This window comes from Seriola dumerili, unplaced genomic scaffold (genome assembly GCF_002260705.1).
Source record: "Seriola dumerili isolate Sdu_G_001 unplaced genomic scaffold, Sdu_1.0 BDQW01000674.1, whole genome shotgun sequence".
Taxonomy (NCBI): domain Eukaryota; kingdom Metazoa; phylum Chordata; class Actinopteri; order Carangiformes; family Carangidae; genus Seriola; species Seriola dumerili.
In genome coordinates, this window is record NW_019174929.1 from 600,675 (window position 1) to 621,554 (window position 20,880).

Sequence of the window (20,880 nt, forward strand, 5' to 3'; positions counted from 1 at the left end):
AGAAACCGATTCTTCCATATTTTCTTGATGTGTTTCACTCTCTTTGAATTTGTTCTACCCTGAGGCATGTACAAGCACTCCTATAATTTGCTGTAGGTCATATTCTGCTTGCACAAATCAATTTGAATATTTTTTTTTTGTTTCCCCATAATTAATTAAAAGTGTAGCGCAAGACAATGAGGACCATATGCTGAAATCCCATCTCTTCTTCTGACAAAAATTAGCCATACATAAGGTTATCTGAACAGACTTTATGCAAATCAAGTGAGGTAATCTAAAGGGAAAAGAGGTTTAACTATATAGATGATGATTGTTGTGTAAATTTTGTGTCTCAAATTAACTACCAACAAAATCACATTTTGTGAATAAGACAGACCCCCAAAATGAAGCATGTCTTCACCATTTATTTTGTTTGAGTTGACCATCAAGGCATAACCATTCAACATATTAATTAGTGACACATTACATGGACATTGCAGTTTTAATGGGCAGTGACTCAAGCAATCAATTCTAATTACACATCTTCATGCACAAAAACTAGGTAGGAAGCTTTAAGGATAGCACTCTCCTGTCAGATTAACTGCAGGAAATGAATTCAGCGACTTACTACAGCTCCATCTGCTGTTTATACCAGTCTGAATAAACTGAAGGCATACAGTAAGTCAATAATGTTGCAGTAATGTTGCAGTCTTTTTGGCAAGCAGCTTGAATCAAAGATAATTCATATGTCATTTGTCCATTCTCACAAACTGTTTAAAATCAAATCTAATAAAGGACAATGAAACTGTTTTGCATCTCTATTCATGATGTTAAGAAACATCTCCTAAGACTAGTATATTTACCTGGACAGAATGTAATAAATACTGTGTCCACACTTTTAAGACTCTTCTTTGAAATGCAGAAATACCTTTTGAAAACAGCTCCAATAAACACACCCTACATTTACACATACGCACTAAAACACAGAGCCTGTGTATGAACACAGGGCCCCATTGTTGGCACTCATTCACTTCAAGATGCAAATGGGTGAATTTGAAATTCAGCCTCTGTGTGTTATGCTTGGCTACTTTAATGTTGTATCTATGCTGGGGATTATTCTCTCTACAGCGGAAAAAACCTGTGTTTGAATGGCAGTGCCCTCAAAGTAGCTCCTACTGCTTTCAATGGCCTCCAAATGAGATTAGACCCGTGGCTGCCCTCAGTCCCAATCCTCTGCATTCAGATGGAGCGTAACCAGCCTGTGTGACAGTTTTTCTGTTTTGACACTGAGTGGGTGCAGTCACTGCATATAGGGCATTTTTGGAATTGAGAGGTCAGACCAGAAAAAAGAAAATCCCTATTGCTCACTTTGGTGTTGTGAAACGATAAGCAGTACAATCTCCTGTACTCTTCATGAGTATTCTCTGTAATTTAGCATGTAATTATAAAACAATAACAAAATATTTTGTCATTTTATTGAATATGAATATGCAAACAGTTCTGTGTTTTACGATATTTGGCACGTCTTACAAAAAAATGACTGATTTAAAAGCAGCTTCGAGTTGTGATCACACATTTCTAACAAATGCTCATTTTAAGGGAATTCATTTGTACATTTGTTGAAGAAAATATACTGACCATATTAATACATCTCTGACCCCAAGCTAATGATTATTTTCCCCCAGTGTAATAAATTAACATTCACTTCTTTACAAATTAAATCATTTTCAAGTGACTATTACTTCCTATATGGAAAAGGCATACATTCACCAAGTGTTCAAATAAAGAGATAACATTAATAATGAGAAGATATGCGTCTAGCAGTAAGTAAATTACTAAATAATAGTTTTATTAAGGAATGAGCTGTGCTGTTCTCAAATCTCCTGGGTGGCTCTTTTTATTCGACTTACTCTAGGTCGCTGCTTTATAATAAAAACCTTCCATCAGATGCCACCAGTAATATCTGACAAACTCATTCAATCTCTGTGTGTACTGGCCACTATAAAAAGTGTGAGTCTGTATTTGGCTCAAACGGTTGGCTGTGTAACAATAAGCATTTGTTGCCCCGTCCAGGAGAACACCTCAGACCAGGAGCCTTTCCTTTGGCACAAGACCCTGCTGAGGCTGGACACTCAGCTGCTTGGACTTCTTGTACTATTTTCACACCTGCATATGAGGCCCTTTCATTTGACACTGCTATCACTGCTTCGTTTTGGTCATCACCATAAAGGTTGCACCATTCACAGTAGTTACATTCACATTTTGTTGCTAAATCACAGAATTACATAAAATAACCAGAATTACACTAAGCATAGTGTATATCAAATGAAGTCCACTTCTAGTGTAGTGTTTCTTCCTTGTATGCTCACTCTCTTTCGCCCACTCACTTGTATTCTCTCTCACTCCTAATCTTGTGATGTGGCTCAATTCTCTTAGTTTTATTCTGAATGGTTATTAGTCTTAGAGCCAGCTGGTGGTTTGCGGGGCCCAGTCCTTACTCTCTGGTTGTCTGCCTTACTAAGGTCAGGGACTGGTTTCTGTCCAGTACTGAGGTCCTTCTTCTCCTGAGGCCTGTGCTGCTTTGCACTCAGCTGTGTGGTGGCTTTCACACCGGCATGAGACTGCAGGAATAAGATTCATATTCAACTTACATGACAGAATTAACTAGCACATTCATGTAAAAAAAAAAAAACAGCTGCATGGCTACACCTTTATTACCATCCTCTTTAATAGGTAAATCTGGCACCATCTAGTGGTGGTTGAATTTAAAAAGCAGTATGCATGGCAATGTGAAAGCACAACGGTTGTTTGGTAAGAAAGTTTGTGCTTAAAATGCAGCTGTAGATATTTGTATAATTAACAGATAAATTAAAAAATTCAGGGTTGGTCAAGTGCTACTGCAAAAATAACAAAAACCTATAAATTACAGAATAAACTGAAATTGAACTAAATGGGCCAAGTTGGAGAAGGTTAAACAAACCTGCATGGTGGTAGGTTGAGGTGGTCCTGAGATTTCAGTGCCATTTCTGCGCTTGTCATGCTGGAGGCTGCCCCCACTGTTTTTAATCTTTATTCCAAGATACAAGAGGAACCCAAAGGGAAACATGAGCGATCTGTACCTGGATTCCATGACCATAAATAATAGATAAGGTCTGACCTATAGGGTGGTACTTTACTTTTTTGTTCAGATCCACAATCATAATTACCACATGGATATTGACATGAATGATATTTACAAATCAGATAAATACGGTAACATTCAAGAACGCAGCATGAGCACACCCAAAATATTTGTTAGAACTGCCATTAATTGCAATGTAAAACCATGTGCACGTTTGTGAGTCTAATCATAAAGTGCCCTAGCAAAATCTAATAGATAGTTGGGTAACAACCTTAACATTCTCCTATGATATGATTACAGTATTATGGTTTAGTCACAACCACTCATGTTGCTTGCCCATGTGAACTCAATAAGTAGGTGACTAAAACATTATTAATAATGGCCGGAAACTTCAACAACTTTGTAAAAACAGTTTTGCTACAAGTGCCAAGTTATCTACTTAATTGGAAAGTCCTAGTTAAAAACAAGATAACTACAACATGAAGTAAGTGATGTGTGAACAGATGTAATGGACAGAACATTAACTACATACAGTACTTATATAAATAAGTAGAGACTTTACATCTATTCAATATTTTGGGAGCCATATAAATTTGGAGCCCTACGTAAGAAGGCAGTTGAGGTCAAAATGTTGTAGAGTTGTGCTAAACAGAGATACAGTACCCGCTTGGTGGATGTGGAGGGTCTGCAGAAGCTGCTGTCTTTTTCAGGGCTGAGTTTAACAGGGTTCCCGCAGTTACTGTCTATTTCTGGTAAAGCTGCCCCAGGGACCAGGGATAGGTTCAGGGTGTCCTTAGAGAAGGCGAGGGACAGGTCCTCCAGAGTGTTTGTTCCTATTGTGGACAATTTTAAATAACATCAACATCAAATAACCTCATGTGGCTTTGGTTTACCACTCTCTCCCTCCATCCCTCCTCTGCTCCACTGTATGATAATCAAATGCCATATATTTACATGTAACAACCAGTTTCTGTGCAGGTTTTTACTAATTTGACCTTATTTGGTATCACTGGCATATCCAATAGTACTGTGCACTGTGTGAAAGAAAATGTTTCTGACTGGCTGGTTGGCATCTGTTGAAATTATACATCAGGACACCTCAATTATAGTATTTTAGCAGTTGAGCAGTTAAGAAGTAATCTAATAATAATAATAATAATATAAAACTACAGGCAATCATAGCAACAATACTAACACTTCATGCTACATTTTCAGTTAACTTGCAGTGCTGTTTTTGCCTCCAGTTCATCCCTTATTTACATATATCAGAACACCTTGTCATACAGTATATTATCAAATCGTGATCTGGATTAAGTTATTTGATGTGAGATAAATCTTCATCATTGTCTTACTCTCCTCTTCCCGTTGGTTGCGCATCAGATCCAGCGCATTGGACTGTATAACAGGCACATTAGTGTCACCCTGTTGAACAAAGCACCCCATAAGAGTTCCTCATGTGACTCATTTGGTAAAGTTTATGAATGCAGTGGGGAGAATCAGCGCCTTACTGTAATCCATGGGTTCTCTAGTAGCTGATTAGCGGACATGCGGTAGGCTGGGTCCGTCTTCAGGAGGCAAGTCAATATGTTTTTTGCTGTTGAGACAGACTCAAACCAATCAGTGAGTTTGTTAGTAACAATCTGAACAGTAAAACTGCATGTATGCATTACATTTATTTAAGAATGAGAATGGAGACTAGGTGTCACCTGCATCACTGACTGTGGCCCAGATGGGTTGAATAAATGTGACTTCTTTTTTCATAATCTCATCAAGTAGGTTTGCCTTTTTTCTCGACACAAACGGAGGCTCCCCACACAGCCTACAGGGACACACAGCTCAGACACATGTACTCACAGTATGTATGTATATGTATATATACATATATATTATATATATATATATATATATATGATGTGTGTGTCTACTTACAACATATACATAACGACTCCTATGCTCCACACATCACACCACAGGCTGTAACCACGGCCGCTCATCATTTCAGGTGCTGAAATTCACACACATATACAAAACGTGAGGCTTTCTTTATCTGACGTATGGAAATGTCGAGGCTTAAAACTACTAGTTAAAACTGGTTTTTGACCACAACTGGGGATGCTGATCAGTGTTTCAGTAAGTATATCCCATTTTGTTTGTATCGTGCTTTATTAGCACATTCACAAGGATGCACTCACACACAAGCACAGGAGCTATGTGATAAACAGGGTGGTAATGCATGTCCACAGTTGGTGGCAGAAATGAGCCATAACAGATAACAATGCGCAAATAAAAGTGGAGGAGGAGAAGATGAAGACTGCAAGCTAAAACAATGCAGTTTTAACAAAAATTTGAAGGATGTTTTGCAAGTCGCATACTGTGTGATAGAGGTAATGCATCAACTTTTCAGCATTAAATTCCCAAAGTAAAAATTTTAAGATGTAGTGTTTCTCAACAAAACCCATTGTATGAATCTTTGAGGCCTCGCAAATGTGTTGAATGTATCAAATATTCATTTTCTATATCCATGTTAACACCAGCTAGCAGTATTTGTTTTCCCCACCTTTCCCTGCACATTGCTACTTTTTTTTTTGAGAGAGAGAGAGCGAGAGAGAGAGAGAACGAGAGAGAGAGATACACACACAGTACATCTAAATACACAATAATAAGTACAGATATAAAATATACCTGGTACATTCCCCATAAAAAAAAACAAAATTACACTCACTGTGTATGAACTTAAAACCACTATGTGTAGGATTTTAAATGTCTCACTTTAGCAACCCCCCATGGTAGAATCAAACAGATACTGTGGCAGTTAGAGCTCTATCCCTGTGGTCATCTGTTAGGCCTTCTAGCATGCAGTAGGAAATACAGGTGTCATACCCATATAGCCAAGAGTCCCGCAGGCCTCCTTCATTATGTTCTCAATCCCTACACCTGTCTTCGCCGATAATCCAAAATCCGTCACCTAGGCAGAAAATAGCACTTAAGAAAAAGGTGATACAAATAAACATGATTTAGATGTTCCCACAGAACCTGTACTAAATTCTTTTTGTCAGGAAAACACTGCTTGAGAACAAACAATGACCCTTGACTTTTCATGTGAATAGCTATATAGGTGTTAAAGCTGTGCAGGTGAACGTATTTGCAAAGGGGTATCACATCATTGCAAAAGCAAGAACATCCAGAAGAGAGGACTAACTACTGTGATAGAGTAATTTATGCTGTGCCATGGCAACTCTTTTTTTACAGAATGACCAGTATGTGAGTGTTTGTGCATGTGTGTGAGACAAAGAGAAAAACAGAAAGAGACAGGGATGTTTATACTGTGGCCTAGTCTTGTCTTAGCTCACACACCAGGTATCTGCTTTGGCTGGCTTGTTGTCAATGCACAAAACATGCTGTGCTCAGCTGGTAATTTGTTTTAAGATACAGTAGAGTCTTTCTTTGTAAAGGTATAATATGAAGGAAGACCAGAGGGAGTCTGTCATAATGAGGTAGTATTTAAAGCCTTTACTAAATATAGAGGAGATACAAGGAAAAAGTGTCCATCAGAGTCTTGTGCTCTGTCTAAAAGAGAATGGATAAGACACACTGATGGAAAGTTTCACTGTGTGAGACACGATCTTACCTTGATATTAATCCTGTCATTATCATCAACATCTGGAGATTTTTTCACAAGAATGTTCTCAAGTTTCAAGTCCCGGTGCATTATGTCTGTCAGATGTGATGAGAAAGACTTTTACAGATATATCTTGGGTTTGAATACAGTTTTACAGGGGTGTAAGTGACAATTAAATTTACTCAATTAGCTGTTGTAATGACTATTTAAATCAATATTTTATAACAATATGGATCAAAGTGGTGGAAATGGGGTTTCTCATAGTAATAAGTAATAAGAATGATCACAAACACAAATTATCACTTGGTTGGACTCCCAAAGAAAAGCTAAAGGTTTTTTTTTTTAACTGTCTTGCTTTCTGGCATCACATGATTCAAAGTTGTTTCTACCCCAATCCCCCCAAATAGTTGTCACTTTTGCTGTGTTGGTAATTTTATCAATTAAATACCAAAGTGATTGACAGGTAAATCATCAATCACGACCATGACAACAAACCGGTAGTGCTGCTAGTTCTCCTCATGTTAGCTCAGCTTGTTTCCCACCCCAATGTGCCAATCCATTGCCCTTGACTAAAGCACTGGCCTCATAACAAGAGTTGGTTTTCAGGCGCTGTACTGTGGCTACCCTTTGCGCCTAAATAGTTCTGATTGGTAAAGGACCAGTGCCCCCATGAGTAACTGATGAAGACTGACTTAACAAAGCAGCCTCATGGACTTGGCCAGTGGAACATGCCAATCTTCTGAAAAGTCACATGACACAAAACATGGCATCCTAAATCTTCTGAAAATAAAGGCAATTTTTGTCAGTCGCCAGAATAAACTATGTTTTACACACACTAACACAGTGATCTATTTATCTTGCTTGCAGTAGGCCCGGGATGAAGGGTATTGTTAACAAAACTTGGTGGAGTGAGAGAAGGCAATAGGAAAAATACAATTTGCCCTGGGCAGTCCTTTTCACTGCACTGGTTAAAGCAACCAATTATATAACACAACAGGGTTGATGGTGTGTGAAAGGTAAGTGAGACCAACTGTTGTGCATAAAACAAGCACCTGAAAATTTTTCATTCAATGCTGCAGCTGAACTCTCAATTTCATATTCATCAAGGTTATTTGATAATTATACATACTAAATAACAACTGCCCATTTTAAAATACATTAGTTTTGCATTTCTTTAATGAAATAAAGATGAGAGGAAAACACATCATAGTTACCAAATATTACCTAATTTTTGGTGCATTATGTTTTAGTAATCATCCCTCTGGTAGCTTACTGAGAAATCTTGCTTCTTATTTAATAAAACAGTTGGATCTGCAGTGTTAATAGTTACATGAACAGGCAAAATTTTCCATGTTGTTACCAGCATGTGTTAAAGCTCAAAACACAGCTGAGTACACACAAAGTACAGCTAAGTACAGCTAAGACTAACAATTGAATGTGAAAAATTTGATAGAAAATCCAAACAAATATAAGCTAAGGGACTTTCATGATCGCCCATTTGACAAAAACAGTTCTGGCTATCCAATGAAAAGCCAGTGCTTTCTCATTAGTATCATTTCTCTGTATCAAGGTGAGGAAAACTAACACAGGGGACTTTCCATGTGAGAACACACCTATTAATCAGTATTGCTCCCTACTTTGTTGTAAATTAGTCATTAGTCACATGTAATGATGCTTTATTGCCAGACAGTGTCCTAAATTACCTCTAACCACAGATTTCACCATTAGAAGGAGAAAAGGCATTTCCAAATGAAACACATAGATTTAATTAAAATGTTTATTATGTTGTTTCCTGGCAGTTGTTTATTATTTCTCTTTTATCAAACTGAGCCATGCTTCTATAATGACTGAAAGCTATAATAGCAAGGAGTCTCATGTCAATGAGGGCAACACAGTTGTGTAATACTGGCACTGTGGCCCTATAGTAATCTAAGTGAAGGACAGTTTTTCAAATTCCACCGGTGTATTTAATTTAACAATCTAAAATACCCCAGACTAAAACATAACCCAATACTACTTGTTCCACACTCAAGTGTAATTAGGGTTAGAATATGAAGCATGTGAAGTAACTTAACAACAAGGTCAATAGCATTATTTAACACCATTATGTCACACCCACTACATCACAGCAGCAACAAAACTAGATTTTAGGCTAGTGTGATTTTCTAGATTATTCTTAATACTATCAAAATGTCAACCTGTAGAATAACTTTACTTCTTTTGTGAAGGTAGGCGACGGCGTCAGCTAAGCTACAGATGATATGCCTTGTCTCGTCCTCTGTAAAGAACCTTTTCCGTTGCAACAGATGCCTCAGTTCACCTCCATCGCACAGCTCAGTAACCAAATACATCATCTAGAAACAAGCAAACAAAATGCATCTCACCATACAGTCAATGTGTGTGTGCTTAACAGAAATATTTTATACAGAGGGCATATGGTAATAGGAGATTCTATGTCACATGCATCACTCTCAACTGACTCTCTTAACTATACTTACTTTGAATTTGTGACTTAAAGGACACAGCAATGCTCACCCTGGGCGTCTCGTAGACTTCCTTTAGATGTATTATGTTATCATGATTCACTTGTTTGAGAATGTCTATTTCATGCTCCAGCATCTCGACTTTCGAACTTCCTGCCTGAAGTGACAGAAGGTCAGCTGATGGAGGTTCAGCATGGTTATGGCCATTTGTTTGTCTACACACGATAAACTATCTCTTATTAGTTATTAGTTAACTTTTTATCACATTGAAAAACAGACTGGCCACAGGTATACCAAATGTACTCACCGCTGGTCTGCACACCTCCTTTATAGCCCACTTTGTCTGTGTCCCAATGTGGGTGGCTTCATAAACAACTCCAAAGCTACCTTGACCCAATTTTCTTCCAAATTTATAAATTTCCTATGGGGGATAGGAAAGGAAGAAAACATTACTAGATCTGTAATCTACACCTGTTCCTGTCAGTCAGAGACAGCAGAGGATTTCCCTTGAGCTTGTGTTTAGGATTTTAGGATCATTTCACTGTTTTGGATTACAAAAACATTATGTCTTAGCTCAAGACCTGAAATCTGAAGTACATCCTAATTTCAAGCTCTCTGAAAAAAAACTGAAAGCTTTCTGGTCCCTGGAGTTGCAGAATATAGTATTTCTAATCAAGTTACAAATGATTAAGTTGCTGCTGCAGTTCCTTCAATCTCAGGTCTAATTAACTTGATCATTATCTGTGTGCATGCAAGGCTGAGCACTGGCTGTTTCGAATTTGGCAAAGGGAGCAGTCAAATTCCCCAGTGAAGGGGGGCTATACAGCAGCAAAGTGAAGTTTGATCCCCTTCTGGTGCAGATAGAGTGTACTATAGAGGTCACCAGTGACTATGTGTGACTTCTTCACTGGTGGTCCCATAGCACAACACAGGACTGTAGTGGAATCATGTATAGAAGCTCTCCATACCCTGAGTTTAGCATCATTCTCAAGGCGTTTTGCAGGCACATCCCTCTCCAATGTGTCCCTGTTGGTCCGTGGGGACACCATGTCCATGTCTAATCCACTAACATCTGCTTCTGTCATCTAGAGATGGAAGGAGAGGGCAATCATTATCACCCTGAAATTCCTCATCAAGCCATGAGATAATAGGGCTGTCCATGACATGTTTTTAATGAAGTCATGGAGAGGGATTTCTTAAAATATAGTGTTTATAAAAGACCAACTTGTGTTTGTGAATATTGTTGTGGTGCCATAGATGTGACCATCACTTTACATTCCTAACTGATTGCTAAAAGCCCGTTCCCAACCTTAAAAAAGAGCAATCAACCAAGCATCTCCTAGTCGACCAAGACAAAAGGCAGTCCTACTGTAAGTTCTCTCATTCTTTCATGACCCAGTTTACCATCCTGCCTAATAAAGAGCCCGACCGATACTAGATTTCTAGTAACTCAGTAGGCAATTACACCATCACCTCTGTAAATCTTGGCTGACTAAGAGTCCAAAACCCAAAAGCATTACATTTTCAATGAAACAATGTAAACAGAACAAAAAGCAGCCAATTCTGACATTTGATATATTTGACATTAAAACGACTTAGACGAGTACTATTATCTATTGCCTATTATAATTGCAATGATACATTTTCGGTCATTTGACTAATTGCTTCAGTACTGAGAGGCTAACATTTGTCCAGTATACGAAATGAACAGCATTGTTTCCAGTTTTTCAATATCTCTAAATATAATGTTACTGACTTCTAGAAAAAAAACACACAAATATTCTCAAATACAAACACCACTGCTAGTTTCGAAAAAGCATAAAGTAATTAACAAAATTCTTTAAGTTGAGGGTTATTTTACCAGTATTAAAGATATTATTTTTAAGTTAGCTTATAAAGGTTGAATAAAAAACGTCTACACTTTAAGAAGTAGTGTATACTGAATCTTTACTACTTTACTAATTCTAACTTGTCACTTTTTTTTTGTTATCAGAGGTTTATGACCAAACCGCTGTCTCTGTCTGAGCCCATATTAACTTTAAGCACAATTTACCCAGCTTGAAAAACAGTCTCTAAAGCCAAATTAAATGTAAAGCAATTATCAAGTGATGACTGGGAGCGATGAAGTGGATCCACCACACGCACAGCAATTAATTATTAACAAGGAAACGGTGTCTTTAACCTCTTCACTCTGATGCATTATTTTAGCCCTGACAGGGCTCTCATAACAGGCCTGTCTCTCCCATTATCTCCTGTCTATTTTCCAATCAAAACGATTGTGACAGCGTCTGGAAATTCCAATCACCTCAATCACAGCTCATTTGTGGAAGACAGAGGCATGTGATGAGTGTATCACTGGGGACTGTAACTGGAAGAGGAGGGTCCTGTGAACCTCATGGGTTTCCAAGACAGAGGTGTCTGGTCCTTAGCCCCAAATCCCTGATTCAAAGGAAATGGGATATCAGGGTCAGGTCAGGGCGAGAAGCCTGGCCTTAAAAAGGGTCACCTAGACACGGGTCTTCAATTGCTTCAAGCCTGGGGTTGTCTGTCTGCAATCTCTAGATGTGTTTCTGTTACAGGTCAAATTACAGGTCAAAACACATAATAAATTACTTACTTGTTTTTTGTTTGTTTTGTTTTGTTTTGTTTCTTTTTTTAACTTAATAACTTAAAACTTTTACACTTCACCTGACCACAATCCCAAACTGAGGACTGGAGGGGCTGGAGGTGGGATATTAGAGATAGATTTGGGCCCAGATGCACCCAATAATTACTGTATTTGAACCTTGATCGATCAATATATATATACATAGCACCTCTACTGCCAAGTTCATAAAATGAAATGCCACTTACAAAAGCAACCAAATCTTTTAATCCACCAGTAACAAACTGCAACAGGCAGGATGTTCCTGCTCTTTCTTACAAATCCCACCACTCTTTAGTGGAGTTGCCCCAAACAACACTCTAGAGTCGCTGATGCAGTGACAAGGACATGATCTTTTCGTAGCTCGCAACTTGAAAACGTGGCCAACTGTGTTTGTTGCATGACCAAATTGCTGAAAATACAATCAGGACTGAAACCTCTCAGTAGTGGTAGGTTGAGAGTTGTGCCCCTGTGCCACCAGTGCACCTAAAATGGCCTCCATTAAGGCTAAATTATCTGTCATATACCTGTACATCATGTGAAATGTGAAAATCTCACTGAAAGAGCAAGTCTTGATTAAGACTTGATTAAGTCAGTGTTACAGTATCACCAAATTCTGAGTGGATCTCTTTTTTTTCACCTCTACATTGACAGAGGACTGGTAAAAGAATTACTAACTAGGTCAAATAATGACTAAATTGTAGTTGACAGTACAAATGACCAATGTCAAAACATAATGGTCTTTGTTCACATACCGACATGCTGAAAGATGAGCAAACATCAGTACACACACCAACTCCAAGGAGACAGGCTGAGGTCCACCTCTTACATTGAATTTGCCTCATCTCCAGTTTCAGCAGGAAGTAATTAGAGCTGACGATTCATCACAAGTCAAGCCCATACTTGCCTCATTTCTCCATCATTCTGTCGGACAGCAATTTCTGTTTCTTTACTCTACTGAGTGAATAAATATACGTAGTACCTAATGACTGGGAGTGTGGGGGATACTGTCAGAGAACTAAGCACACAAAATCAATGTCACTTTGGTACAAACAAAGCATGGACATACAAAGGATGACTCTGATCCTGTGTAACTTTTCTTCCCTTAAACCTGCTTGTCTTTCATTAACTTGAGGTAATGTATATTTATTCTTTCTCCCACCGTTCTAGCCCCTAGAGGGTGCAATGTTCTTTACATTCAGTGATATAAAACTGTTGAACAAGACAAACACAGTTCTGACAATTTTGCATAAATGTTTTTTTTTGTTTTTTTTTACTGGCAGATGCTGCTGTTTTGAAAAACACCTGCAAGTAGGAAGTGGTGAACACAAGTGATATGCCATTTAATAAATTAATTGTAAAAATAATTGACAGATTAATCAATGATGGAAATAATACTTATTTGCACCCCTAAAGCTAAGGGAGAACAACTGCAGCATACCAAAAGTCAGCAGTTGTTTACCCTAGACAGAAATGGCATATACTGCTGAAACCACAGTGTCAAAACAGTTATTACTTTTCACTTTCAACCAAACCGTCAAGATATTACACAGTTACTTTAGAAGTTTTCTTTCTTTAATGGCATAAATAGTAGAATAAATTAGGCTTAAGCTGCTCTCTAATGACAGTGCTTCAAGCTGTAACAAATAGCCAGTAAAATATAGCCTGAAAATCAAACAAAAGCAAAATCTTACAAACTGCAATTAAAATGTACACTGCTATCCGTTTTGCTTGAGCCCAAATATTACATTTTCCTTATGTGAAACTTAATCATTTATTGACAGCTTGGCTTTGATGACAAATGATAAACTTCACAGTCCTAATGAAGCGTGGAATTACATTACCTGATGAGGCAAGAAATTGCATGTTTAGAATGCAAATATAGAGCCCATCTACTTCGCTAAGTTATGGGGTGAACCCTGATTTTATGCAGAGAGATTATCAAAGCTCGTGGTCCAAATGTAATTAAGTCATTAAAGCATACAACACACTTACTGCACAGCTGTGAAAAACACCTGACAATTAATGGTCTGCAGGACTAACAAAATTCCTACACTCAGCAAACAAGTAATACATGTAGTGTCCCTACAATTGCAAATTGCAAAATGATTTATTTGTGAGAATGTTTCTGATACAATTTTAAATATGTAAAATGTTGTTTGCTGTTTGGCCAAAATTACATAGACAGACAGAGTGATAGATTGAGTGGATTTATTTTATACCCTTTTTTTATAACACCACACAGAACCAGCTGTAATACAAGATGTATTGTAAAATCATCATTTTATCTCAAATAATGACTTTTGAGAGACTCAGAAAACGACAGTTAGAACAGAGAAATATCACATGCAGTTTGTATTACAATGATACAGAAACACACCTGACAGTTGATGGTATTCAGGACAGGCAAAAAGGAGGTGCTTTAAGTTCCTATTTCTACATCCAGAAAACAAGTAATGCATGTTGTCCCTATAAACAAATAATTTAAAGGTCCCTCCAAGAATTCCTCCTGTCTTCAGTGGTCATGTTTGATAAGTGTCTATTGGCAAGAAAACATGCTTTGCCAAAAGGAAGCAAAAGATCGAATTCTGCTATTTGCTCAGAGCACTCCACATGTAGCTAGGAGATAAGGGCCAACAAATTCAAATTTTCTCATTGGTTTAATCCTGGTTAAAGCTAATCTCTGCCCTTGCTGGGCTCAGCTTTGCGAAGCTAGGAGGGCAAACATCTATAAAAATGTAGGCCATAGCAGAAACAAGAACAAATCGAATTCATTTCGATGACAAGAGAAGTCAGCACATTCATATCAGAATACACAGATGTCTACACTTTCAGTTATAAATCATTCATTGTCCACTTGCCAAGCTGATTTTGTACTTTTTCAATCAGCTGGCGAATTTATTCACACAAAGACTGCTCCAGCTAACGCTTGCAGTATCTCAAACTAATTAGGCTTGCATGTTATATTGATCTGTAAAGGTATTTTCCTGGTCTGTAATGTTCCTGATATTTTTGCAGCTAAATGTCTTATGGTTAATATGAAATCCTTCAATTTTCTCATCTGACTCAACTGGTGAACTGTTACTCTGTCAACGGCCATCTTGTAACGTTAAAAAAACGAATTAATCTGCTCTTATTATAACATCAAATAGCACAGAAAGCCTGAAGACCGACATTAATTTAAGGTAGCATTCACCCTGGCACGCGTTGTCATAGCAACGAAACATAAAGTTGCACAAACGTTTGCTCTAGTGGGTAAAAACGTATGAAACGACACACGTATGAATGTACCTCGGACACAACGAGGCAGCTGCTGTTAGAGAAGTTCAAGAAAAGTTACTCACCTTTTAGAACAGAGCATTTTCATTCGGCAGGTTGTTTCCTCACGCAAAAACTTTTTCGGCGAGTGAGTAGGGAAAGCGAAGAGGGACAAAACTTCAATGAATGGACGGGGCTTCTCCTCGATTCGAGAGATTGCAGCGTCGCTGTTGGCTGGTGTGTGTCGACCTGATGTGAAGTAGACCTTTCTTTAGGATAAACCTGATCACTACAGGACTTCCACTGAATTTCCAACTTACATAATAACCTGAACTCTCCTTTGTATGTATATAAGCTGCAGGGGGAACCAGTGTTTGCCCAGTGGCAACCTGTATTTTACTCGGTCCTTTGTCTCCATCTAGTGGACGAAGTTGTTACTGGAGATGTTGATTCATCCCTTACTTAAATTAAAATCTACAGAAAAAGGGATTTTTAAATAATTATGTAGAAAGCTAAATGACATTTAAAAGTGAAGGTAAGTAGTGCCTCCAAAGCGCTTATTATTATTATATGATTAAAGCAGCTATGAGAACATACTCAGTGGTGGAGGAAGTACACAGTAAAAGTACTAATACCACACTAAAAAATAACAAAATTACAAGTAAAAGTCCTGCTATGAAATTATTACTTAAGTATGTAAGTATAATCAGAAAACTGTACATAGTTTAAAGGTAAAGGTAGGCCTACTCATTGTAAGGAAATGGACCCTGCCACTGTACTATTATAAATTATATCATTAGATTATTATTTATGCAATAATGCAGCATTTTATACAATTACCAAAAGCTCAGTGTGGTACCTTCACAATACTTGTTTTGTCAAAGCAATTGTACAAAAGGAAAAGCAACAAATCTTCACATTTGTATGCTGGAACCATGAAATGTTTGGCATTTTTGCATGAAAATGACTTATTTATGATTTTCTGTAACTTGACAAATCAATTAATTGACAAATTGTTACAGCTTTACTTGTAGGCTATATATTGTTGGGTGGTGTGATTTATAGCAAAGGATCATATTTGATATGATCTTTAAAGATATTATTTTTCAAAGTAACTTGCAAAGCTCTCAGAAAAAAGTAGAAACATAATGTGGCATGAAAGGAAAATACTCAAGTCAGGTACTACTACCTGGCATTTTTACTTATCTACAGTACTTCAGTGAATCTACTGAGTTACATTTCACTTCTGAAAGATTTTACCAAGACATGCTATTAACTCATCCATACATTAGCATTTCTTGGCACATCAAAAATACTACACTGCTTATTTATTTAAATGTTTAAACATTACTACTTCAGACAGAAAAGCAGCCAAATTTATTTATTCATTTGTTGGTGCTTTCATGTTCTTTGTTTTAATTTTACACATTTTTTATTCTTACTCTCCATTTTTTCCATTATTAAGCTGTTCCTTGTCCTAACAGTGTGGGACAACAACAAACTTACTGAAAGACAGCTTTAACTGAGTTAGCCTGCAACTCTATTTCAGTTAAAATGGTGCTGTTGCATGCGATTTTAATCAGTGGCAGGGGTCATCTGTAAATCTTTAACCTTAATTGTTATTTGGGCAGCCTGAACTTCAGTCTGGGCCATTTAACTGCAAACTAGCAAACCATATTTTAAGACTAACACCTGCTTTTCAGTAGATCTACTGGATGCAGTGTTCCCATTTTCTCTACATTAAGAAATAAAAACATGTCGCATACTGCAGTTCAGCTACTAACTGCAAATTGCAAAATGGTTTATCTGTTAGAAAGTTTATGATACAACTTTATCAGAAAGCTGTGAGATATACAAAAAACTTTAAATTTAATGGATTTATTTAAATTAACATACCACGTGACATTAGGCAAGTTAAATGTATAATTTTGCTTTTTTGCTCTGATTTGAGAGAGCTTCAGAACAACACAGTCAGGTGTGAAATCACCAACATTTAATCCCACTTAGATTGCCCGTTGTTTTCAGTAAGAATGAAATGAAACATTTAGTCAAGATAGATCCAAATACTGGATTTATTTCCTTAGGAAAGACAGTAAAATTTCAATTTCAGTAAAAAAACAGATATTTTGAAATGCTCCATTGAATATATCCGCATATTTGTTGACCAACACAAAATGCTTGGAGTATCCAGACAAAGAGTGCGTATAGTTACATATATTATAATCAGTAACCACTGATTTCCTCCATCAGACAGACTTCCGCCTTTTACCAAAGACATTATTGATGAGTTTTGCCATGGACTTGGAGCCACTGTAACGTCTGCGGTCTGCACGGTGCTTAAGGTTCTCCATTACACGACGAATGAGCTTAGTGAAGAGGTTGTATATCTCTAAGTAGTCCTCCGCTGCAGACACCTCCTGGAAGTGGCAGGCATGCTCCTGAGCCAAGGATCGGCCCTCCTCCCCATGTACCTGCCGAGCGTTGCACAGGTCCTGCTTGTTCCCCACCAAGAAGACTGGAGCATCCACCAGTCTGCCATAGAGACAGCTCAGAAGCGTCATACAACAACCAGTGAACCAGGTGGTGATGGTGCCAATGGCAGTGCAGATTGACCAAACAACAACATCATCAGGTAAGATTAAAAATACTTGGTTCTTTCTATAGCATCTTCAGAACATCTCAACATTATCAATGTAGGAAGCTGCTGTGTTAACATTAATGTTTTTGCATTTTATTGCTTTTCATGCAATGTAACATTATAATGTTCCATATAAAATCTTTACAAACATTTATATTCTCTTTTGTCCCCATTTAATAAACCAAATGAATGAATAAACATGTAAATGCAAAATAAATTTAACTCAATTTTATATCAGTGCGTCAGTATAATTAATGTAATCAAATTGGGTAGGCTGGTGGAAGATGTAAGCTATACTGTAAGTACTGATGGTTAGTACTTATTGTTGGTCTCCACTTGATATCAAAGGGGGAACAATTCAAGTCATGGAAATCAGGCTCTGGTTTCAGTGAAACACAGAAAAGGCAGTGCCCTCCACAGTGGTCTCCTTAACTGTTTTTAATTCTCCTCTCATAATATTTTAGGAAAAGAATCTCAAGGAAGTTGGTCCTCAAGGAGAGTGATGGTGCTTTTATCCTCTCCAGCTGTTGCTGTCTTTCAAGAAATTCCGTATGTATATTTTTATTCCATTTAAATTAACATGAACAAGAAAAGTTTATATTAAGTATTCAAAGATTATTTGACTGATTTACCCAGTTAATTAACTTGGAGGAGCTGTGAGGTTTCACTCGTAGAATATTCAGTATGAGTCCATAATCAAAATGTCTTCAACTCTGTGTGCTCATATTTGGCTCTGTTTGACTACAAAGTGAAACTGTACTCCATACTGGGATACTTGTGCTCATCTCAGTCAGTACAGCGTGTTGGAATGTAGTCCTGAACTCGCAGCATACCACATTGATCCTCACCCTGATAGGCCTACACACATTCATCTCAGGAATGGTACTCATTAGTTCATCAAAGCAAATCCCTCAGCTCAGCTTCATTCCCAGCAGACTACGGTCACTCACCCCTTACGGCTCTCCTCTCGGGCCTCTCTGATCTGCCGCAGGATGCTTTTGGCGTGGAGGAAGGACATTCGGTCACTGATGTCATACACAAGCACAAATCCATCTGCCCAGCTCGCAGACTCCTCCAGGATGCATCTGCTGCTTCCACTCTGACACAGCAAAGGTGGATGCGGACATCAGACACACAGCACATTGTTTATCAACTGATCTGACTACAGAAACAGAACAAAAAAAGTTTGAAACAAAGGATTCTTCATCCACAAATTAATGCAGAAAACTGAATAGTGATGAGAAACATGGATATTTGCCAAAATAGACAAGAAGGGTGCTAAATGAGATGGTAAATTAGCTGCAGCACAATATAGTATGCAGCAGGGTCACAGAGTTTCATGTTATGTGAGACTCTGGAGTTTTGCAGCCAACAAGAGTAAAAACTTTGGTGGTAAAGAAAACCACTTGTGCTCACTATAAACATTTTCTGCTGTCGTAATAGTTACAGCACAAACCTGTAAAGGCTGAGAGAATATTAGAAATAGCCTCAAACCAACACATAAACTGATGACATTACTCTGTGTGGTACAGAGGAAAATTATTCATCACCTAGAAAGATATAATATACTATTACGACCTGTGAACATGGATCAAATATTTCCAAATTTAACTGTCTCCCGTCGATGGACATCCTTTTATTGTAGAAAGAATCTGCAAAGAAACAAGTAAAATGTGGTTTTTATAAGAAGTAACATATGAAATAAATGTGAACTGCTGCACAAGTGAAGAGTTAAACACAGCAAATGAAAATGCACAAAGCTTTCTCACAGAGAGGCAGTGATCACAGCATGGTGCCAGTTTAGTCAAACCATGGAACAAAGATTAGTATAATTACTGTGGTGCATGATTGCTCAGAGGGGGCAAACAAGCTAATTGATTTAGGCCAGAAGTGAAAAGGTTTGAAATGTTATACCCCTCTGCAAACTGTAATTCTATTACAGATACCCAGCCTGTAAGATAAACACTAAGTGGTGGTAAAATGTGCACGTCATTGATTTCAAACCCTTATGAAACAGACTGCAAAGGAGGTTTTGTTGAGTCACCTCAAATTGACATAATGTAATTAGTGTGAGGCCAACAGAAACAATGTGGAAAGCCCATGAGAGCCATATATGACATATCTCTCTATGATATAACAGAATTGCTGGTTTATTGAGTATATTTACGTACTGGCACTGGAGGCATATTCTCCGATAAAACGTTTTGTCAGGAATCTCACCAGGAGAGCTGGAATATGAATATGCGAGTAAGAAAAAGGGAGTCAGTATTGGAGGTACATGCACGTTACTAACATAACACACACACACAACATCATTGTATTGTATGAAACCTCTACATTTCAAATTGGACATTGTCAGAGACTTCATCAGAGGTGTGTGTCCTTATGCTGCAAGGAAAGATTATCTTTTGCATGTGTGTGTCTAATTTATTAACATACTTTTAATATGAGTATGTTTGTCAGGAAGTCTTACATAAAAGAAAGGACTTGAACATCCACAGACAAACAAAATATGTGGATATTGGATGGTTATTTATCCTATAATGGACAGTATATCAGCTATATTAGATACACAGACAAACAACGATGTCACACTGTCACATAGTCCACAATGTATTCTGTACCATGCAAAGTTTACAGACCAAAAAGAAACATCAGCAAAACAGCACAGTACATCAGGTCAGTGTCTATTGTGCTCACCTGTTTTACCAGCACCCTCGCTCCCTAGCAGAGCCAACTTGATGTCATTCATGGTGGTATGGGCTGTGAAAACTCTCCTTCCTCTCCTCTGTCTTCTGTACACGACGTACCACTCTACAGACTGAGCGCTTCACCACTAAACGTCTCCCCCTGTGAGAACTGAAAACATGCACGGTCTCTGCCCCTTCTCAGTTTTCCAAGCAGGGTGGTAAAAACACAATACAGACAGGTTTTTAGACAGAGGTATTGAGAGCAACATGCAACATTTTTGAGAAACTGAGGACATTTTTTTTTCCTCATAGTGCTGTTATGTTAGGATCCCTTTAAGCCAGTGAATCCACAGACATGTTATAGTTACAGAATCTAAGCTACAGACTATAAAAATACCAGCACATGTTAAAAATGTAACATGACGGCTGACCTCAGTGAGGCTCAAAA

At 37.8% G+C, this 20,880-nt stretch overlaps 2 protein-coding genes across 3 annotated transcripts; both read right to left on the reverse strand.

Annotated features, from left to right (window-relative positions):
• Positions 1–389: 389 nt before the first annotated feature.
• On the reverse strand, positions 390–15,255 carry stk33 (serine/threonine kinase 33). 2 transcript variants are annotated; one of them, XM_022765372.1, is made up of 14 exons: positions 15,191–15,255; positions 10,171–10,287; positions 9,510–9,623; positions 9,255–9,359; positions 8,935–9,073; positions 6,729–6,814; positions 5,981–6,065; positions 5,030–5,105; positions 4,807–4,919; positions 4,609–4,694; positions 4,453–4,522; positions 3,764–3,933; positions 2,960–3,046; positions 390–2,600 (listed from the first exon to the last, which is right to left on the reverse strand). In XM_022765372.1, exons 2-14 carry the CDS (start codon positions 10,285–10,287, stop codon positions 2,418–2,420), a joined length of 1,431 nt encoding a protein of 476 aa, XP_022621093.1. In that variant the 5' UTR covers positions 15,191–15,255; the 3' UTR covers positions 390–2,417. The 2 variants fall into 2 exon arrangements, with proteins under 2 accessions (XP_022621093.1, XP_022621094.1); XM_022765373.1 differs by lacking the exon at positions 2,960–3,046.
• Positions 15,256–17,295: 2,040 nt separating this feature from the next.
• On the reverse strand, positions 17,296–20,494 carry LOC111236591 (ras-related and estrogen-regulated growth inhibitor-like protein). The gene is made up of 5 exons (XM_022765385.1): positions 20,443–20,494; positions 19,914–19,970; positions 19,321–19,394; positions 18,693–18,841; positions 17,296–17,636 (listed from the first exon to the last, which is right to left on the reverse strand). The coding sequence occupies exons 1-5, from the start codon at positions 20,492–20,494 to the stop codon at positions 17,351–17,353; spliced, it is 618 nt and encodes a 205-aa protein (XP_022621106.1). The 3' UTR covers positions 17,296–17,350.
• Positions 20,495–20,880: the final 386 nt, after the last annotated feature.